Source organism: Lathyrus oleraceus, chromosome 1, assembly GCF_024323335.1.
Source record: "Lathyrus oleraceus cultivar Zhongwan6 chromosome 1, CAAS_Psat_ZW6_1.0, whole genome shotgun sequence".
Taxonomy (NCBI): domain Eukaryota; kingdom Viridiplantae; phylum Streptophyta; class Magnoliopsida; order Fabales; family Fabaceae; genus Lathyrus; species Lathyrus oleraceus.
Genome location: NC_066579.1, coordinates 453,768,844 through 453,775,566, shown reverse-complemented (window position 1 = coordinate 453,775,566; position 6,723 = coordinate 453,768,844). Strand labels below are relative to the sequence as shown.

At 36.1% G+C, this 6,723-nt stretch overlaps 1 protein-coding gene across 1 annotated transcript; it reads left to right on the top strand.

The window, feature by feature from the left end:
* The first annotated feature begins 890 nt into the window (after nt 1-890).
* On the top strand, nt 891-2,589 carry LOC127084016 (anthocyanidin 3-O-glucosyltransferase 7). The gene has a single exon (XM_051024388.1). The coding sequence runs from the start codon at nt 964-966 to the stop codon at nt 2,329-2,331; it is 1,368 nt and encodes a 455-aa protein (XP_050880345.1). The 5' UTR covers nt 891-963; the 3' UTR covers nt 2,332-2,589.
* The last annotated feature ends 4,134 nt before the right edge of the window (nt 2,590-6,723 follow it).

Sequence of the window (6,723 nt, the reverse complement as noted above, 5' to 3'; positions counted from 1 at the left end):
ACACTCTTGAAAACCTAAACATATTCTTGGTTGCCTTATTCATTCACTAACTTGACGTCTGGAAATATTTCCAAGGTACCGTACCTTCTCTTCATCAAACACTATTTTTCACTAATTTATATTAAAATTAATCTCTACTATATAAGTAGAATAATTGATTTTATATTACAAAAATCGTGTATAGTATAAAGTAATTTTATAAAAATTAATTGTAAGAATCAAAATGAAATAGAAAAAAATAATTAAAATTAAAATGAATAGATAATATATTTGTAGGGAGTAATATAATTTAAGATAAATGTATTTTTTAAAATTTTCTTGAACAATGATTTAAAAGATGTGAAATACAAGAAAATAAAACATGATGACAAAACAATATCTAGCTTATGAGTGGGGGGCTAGGACTCCACGTGACAACTGATAACAACCACAGTTAAGTTAGGGACATGCACATAACAACCATTCTTGGAGAGTGAGAGACATATTAGTGTCCGTTGCACATTTTCACTCACCACTCCACTTTCACAATTACTCCCTCAGTTTTTTTTTAAGTGTCATTTTTTAATTTTTTACATATATCAAGAAAATTAATCATTATTGTTACTTTTTAAACAATAATTCTCATTTTATCTATAATATCCTACATTCATTTTATTTTTTCTCTCTCTGTAATAATTGTATAGGGATAATTTTGATAAAAGTGTATTTAATATTACCTTGAATTCTGTAAATAACAATTAAAAATAAACAAAAATTTATCAAAAAAATGACACTTAAAAAAGAACGGAGGGAGTTTATTTTCTCCATGCATGTAGCTGTTATAATTATATATCTACTCATTGATTTTCTTGTATAGTAGTACCTATCTTATACTATATATATCTCCTATCAGAGGTTGAGGTAATTACTACTACAGCAACAAAAACAAAGTCAGTAATACTCTCAAGTTTCCCAACCAACAACATGACAATCTCATCGTCTGAGAACAAACATGTCGTAGTTTATGTTTTTCCCTTTGGTAGCCATCCAATTCCACTCTTAAACCTTATCCTCAAACTAGCACATGCTTCCCCAAACACATTTTTCTCATTCATTGGCACCCAACAATCTAATCAACCTCTTTTTACAAAACCAAACATCCCAAATAACATCAAATTTTTCAATATTCATGATGGTGTTCCAGAGGGTCATGTACTTGGTTTCCACCCAGTTGAAAAAGTCAACCTTTTTCTTCAAGCTGCTCCTCAAAATCTCCAAAATGGAATAGATTTAGCAGTTGCTGATACAAAACAGAAAGTTACATGTATCATTGCTGATGCTTTTGTTGTTCCTTCTCTTGTTATAGCTCAGAAACTCAATGTTCCATGGATTCCTGTTTGGCCTCCTTTATCCTGCTCTCTTTCTGCACATTTTCATACTGATTTTATACGTCAAAAATGTGCTGAGAACAATGCTAGAGATAGATCTTTTGATTTCCTTCGAGGTTTGTATAAGATGAGAGTTGAAGATTTGCCTGAAGATATCATCAACTGTGGTGATGGTGAAGAGACACTATTTTCAAAGACACTTGCTTCATTAGGTGAAGTGTTGCCTAAAGCTAAAGCAGTGGTTATGAATTTCTTTGAGGAATTAGATCCACCTTTGTTTGTTGAGGATATGAGATCGAAGTTGCAGAATATGCTTTATGTTGGTTTTCTCACTCTTTCAATTCCTCTACCACCTTTGCCACCATCTGAGAATGATGAAACCGGTTGTCTGTCATGGTTGGACAAACAGAAAAGTACATCAGTAGTTTATGTTAGCTTTGGAACTACAGTGACACCACCTCCACATGAGCTTGTTGCATTGGCAGAGGCATTGGAAGAAAGTGGATTTCCATTTCTTTGGTCACTAAAGGATCATTTGAAAGGAGTTTTGCCAGAAGGGTTTCTTGAGAGGACTAGTGATATTGGGAAAATTGTTCCTTGGGTGCCTCAAACTCAAGTTTTGGGACATGATTCTGTGGGAGTGTTTGTGACACACTGTGGATGTAATTCAGTTTTTGAAAGTATTTCAAATGGGGTGCCTATGATATGTAGGCCTTTTTTTGGAGATCATGGAATGACAGGAAGAATGGTGGAAGATATCTGGGAGATTGGTGTGAAGATTGAAGGGGGGGTGTTTACTAAAAATGGATTGTTGAAGAGTTTGAATCTGATTCTTGTGAAGGAAGAGGGAAAGAAAATGAGAGAGAATGCTCAAAAGGTGAAAAAGACAGTGCTAGATGCAGCTGGACCAAATGGTAAAGCAGCACAAGATTTGAAGGCTTTGGTGGAAATAGTTTCTAGCTAGCTCTTAATTAATGTCACCGGTTGCATGTTATTTGGGTGTTTTCTATTTATGATTATTGTGTTTTATGCGAATGATTAGAGACAGGCAAATTGACCTGGAAATAAAGTGAGGTGTGGTGCCCGACTCTATGTAATGAATTGTAATAAATGCTAAAGAGCAAATGAAGCCCATATAAAACTTTGCATGTCCTCAAAATTTAGATTACATTTTTAAATGTAACAAAATTTCAAGTAATATTATAATTTTAGTTTGGAACCATATAGATCGTTCTAATTTCTAACACAATAGTTATTAAATTATTAAGTTTGTGTATCAATAAGACGAATTAAGTATATCAATTTTATTAAGAATGTTTAAGGTATATTTGTGTTGGTTGATTGCAATGTCGGATGAGAGTTAGGTAACTTCAATGGCAAAGAAGTATCTGAGTGGACTCAAGTCTTTTGTCTAGAAAGTTTTGAAAAGATGAGTTTTAAGATGTTGGATACCCTATGTATTGTCTCTAGTGATAACAATGTTATCAATATAGACCACAAGAAATATGCGTCGGCCGGAGGTGGAATCAAGGAAGAAAACATAGTGATCTGCTCACATATAGTCATACCAACTTGTATCAAGGCAGAGCTGAAGCGACCAAACCAAGCTCGTGGGGACTGTTTCAGCCCTTAAAGAGAATGACGAAGTCGACAAACAAGTCTAGAATTTTCAGGAATAGTAAAACCTGGCGGTTGATCCATATAAACTTCCTCCTCCAATTCTCTGTGTAAAAAAGTGTTGGTGTAAGCCCTAGAGGTCAATACTTTTGGTACTTGTATCGAATTATTTATTAATTAATAAAAGATTTTTTCTTTATTATGTTTGATTAATAAAGTCCCTAGAATAGCTAGTCCGTTTAATGTATCAAGTATGACTTAATCATGAGATCACATTAAACATAAGGACATTATTCTTAAAGTATTCGTAGTCGAGCTTTATTGTGAAGTGGGATAACATCAAAGAATTAAGACTATTATGTTTGTAGACTGATGATCACATCTCATGGATCATGGATAAAGAGTTATCAAGTCTTAAACATAGGTATGAATATTAAGAGTAATATTTATACCGGATTGACCCGCTATGAGAATACTATATAGAAAGTTATGCAAAGTGTCATAAGTTATTCTCATGGTGATAATGGTGTATACCACTCTTCGACCTGAAACCACTATGGATCTTAGATGTAGAGTCGAGTGCTTTATTGTTGATCCAACGTTGTCCGTAACTGGATAACCATAAAGATAGTTGATGGGTACTCCACGAAGCATGCTGAGGGACATGAGTGACCTAGATGGAATTTGCCCATCCTGCGTAACAGAATAAATGTCTATGGGTCCAATATTGAACTGGACAAGGATGACACGGTCTATACCTTGTGTTCAATATAGACATAAGGGCAAAGGGGTAATTATACACATAATTATTATCACAGGAGGTTTTGTCAGATCACATGATATTTTCGTGTCTTGGGTAGCAGTGATGTGTTGCTAGATACCGCTCACTGTTTATTATGTTAAATGCGTGATTTAATATAATTGCCAACGTCGCGAAAACCTACAGGGTCACACACAAAGGACGGATTGATGAGAGATAGAATAACTAAGGAACATCATAAGGTACGATGCACTTAAGTAGAATACGAAATATGGTAAGGTACCACACACTTAAGTGATTTGGGCATATTATAAGATATGGGCCAAAATACACTTAAGTGGGCTTTTAGCTTGAAGCCCACACAAGTGGTTCTATAAATAGAACCCTTGGGTAGAAGCATTGTCACTCAGACTAAAACTCAAGTGAAGACTTGGAATTTCGTTTCCCTCTCTCTCTCTCACTCAAAGCCTTCATTCGTACCAGCTAGCACTGAGATTGAAGGAACCCGTTCGTGTGGACTGAGTAGAGACGTTGTCATCGTTCAACGTTCGTGATCGCTCCGTGGATTTGTATCCAAGGTTTTGATCGTTACAAGAGATCTGCACCAAAGGTTTGAATCGCCACAAGAGGTAACGATTATATCACTGATCATGCCCATTCGTAAGGATCACTAAATGGAGAAATTTTTAAATTCCGTTGCGCCTTGGATGGCAATTCTCCTTCAAAAAGAACTTTTGATGTCCAACTGATGAAGTGGTCAATAATGAATTACCGATATTGCAAGAAAGAAGCGAATTGAATTGATCTTGGCCATTGGAGAAAAAGTGCCACCATATCATCTCTTACCTCTGATGAACGATGTGTCTGTCGTTGGTAGACCTGCAATGGAGGTCTAGGGGTTGCAATGGGTGTGGGAATGACGAAAAGGATATCTTTAGCATCTGAAGTACCATTCTCATAGGTAACACAAAGGCAGAGAAAAATGGTGTGGTTTCAAAGAATGTGACATCGGAGGAAACAATGTATCATTGAATTTGGGGACAAAAACAACGATATCCATTTTGTAGATGTGAGTAGACTAGAATTTGGTTGAAAGATTGTCTTTATCTGGACTGAGGTCATGAGCAAAGTATGTGCAACCAAAGACGCAGAGAGGAATGTCGTAGAGATCATATTTTAGGTTCAAGATAGAGTATAGAATTTGATCTTGAAGGACCGATTAAAGCATTTGGTTGATAAGGTGACAAGCTGTGAGAAGAGCATCACCCAAAAAATTAGAAGGGACATTATGGTGAAGTAAAAGAGTTTGTGGAGTTACAACTAAATGACGATTTTTTTGTTCAACAACACCATTTTGTTGTGGTGTGTGAGCATATGATGATTGATGAATAACCTCATGTGATGTTAAAAAAGATTGAAACCGGGATGACATATACTCACGAGTATTATTGGTGCGTAAAATTTTAATGGAAGTGTCAAAATGATTTTTAATTTCGACATAAAATTCATGGAATATATGGAAGACATGTGAACGGTTTTTCATCAAAAATAACCAAGTACATCGTGAAAAATCATTGATGAAGGTTACGAAGTAATAACATCCTAAAGTTGACTTGACACGACTAGGACCCCAGATATCAAAATGAACTAAAGCAAAAGGTGACGCAACACTTTTATTTACTGGTTGACAAAAGGTGTGACGAGTATGTTTGTCTAATTAACATGACTAACACTCAAATGACGAATGCTTAGAAAAACTAGGAACAAAAAGATGCATTATATTAAGGTTAGGGTGACCTAAACGTTGATGTGTAAGACTTTGATGGTGATAGATGATATAATCCTTCGGATTCACTCCCTGTTCTAATCGTCTGTCATGTGCGTCGATCCTGGACATAAACAAAATTATCAACAAACATAACTGAACAATCAAGAGAACAGTGAGCGTTTTAACATATATTAGATTGAAAGGACAACTAAGAATACATAGCACATAATCTAAAGACAAATTTAGAAGTGGGTGTATCTGACCAAGGCCTTGAACTTTGATTTTAGAGACATCCTCCATAGTGACATAAGGCAAACAATCATAACAAGACAAGTTAGATAAAAGAAATTTATTATCAGTCATATGATCATAGGCATTAGAGTCAAGGACCCAAAGACCAAGGGAGGCAGATGTAAGGACAAAGGCTACATGATTACCTGACTGAGCAATGGTGGCAAAAGATGATGGTTGATGGTTTGCTTTGAACTAAAGGAACTCATTGTAATTAGCGGCCAAAATGGTAACTTATTTGGTGATAGTTGGTTGAGCAACATCAGCAACTATAGTTTGTTGTTGTTATTATTATTTTTGTTGTTGTGTTTTCTTTCCTTTGTACAAAATTTATTTGTCCTGGTTAGTTTCTCGTAGGGGATGAGCGGAACTTTGGTAAAAGTTACAGAATTGGTGATGTAGTGATTTTCCATGAGAATAGGTGGCTGAAAAGTATGCAAACAAGGTCGACCAGTGGTGGGGGGAAATAGGGGTTGTTTGAACAGTAAATCATATTTTCGTAGATCAAAAATAATAATTTAGTGTGGATCTAGAATCAAATGAAAAAACGAGCCAGAAGGTGAAAACGACGGCAAGGAGGGTGCTCGGATGCATTGTCATGTGCAGCAGGGATGGAGGTGCCTAAGGCTCACGCGCAGGAACGTTGTTGGTGCGTGTGAGCGCATTTGGAAGTGGTTGACGGTGATTTTCTAGGTGTGGTCTGGATCAGAGCAGATGCTTCTGTCGGTGGGGATGGTGTGCCAAAACGTTGTCGAAATTGGTGGTGTAGCGACATCCTGGTGGTGACCAGAATGAGTCACTTAAAAAAAATCTCATCGGAAGACAGTGGTTAAATTGGATAAAGTGCGGTGAACAATTGAATCTCTACAAGCTCTGATACCAATGATGGTACATCAGTTTATGGGTTCAATATGAGGGAC

What these genes read in the sequence shown, in the direction of transcription:
- LOC127084016 (XM_051024388.1), top strand. Translation starts at nt 964, where the DNA reads ATGACAATCTCATCGTCTGAGAACAAACATGTCGTAGTTTATGTTTTT.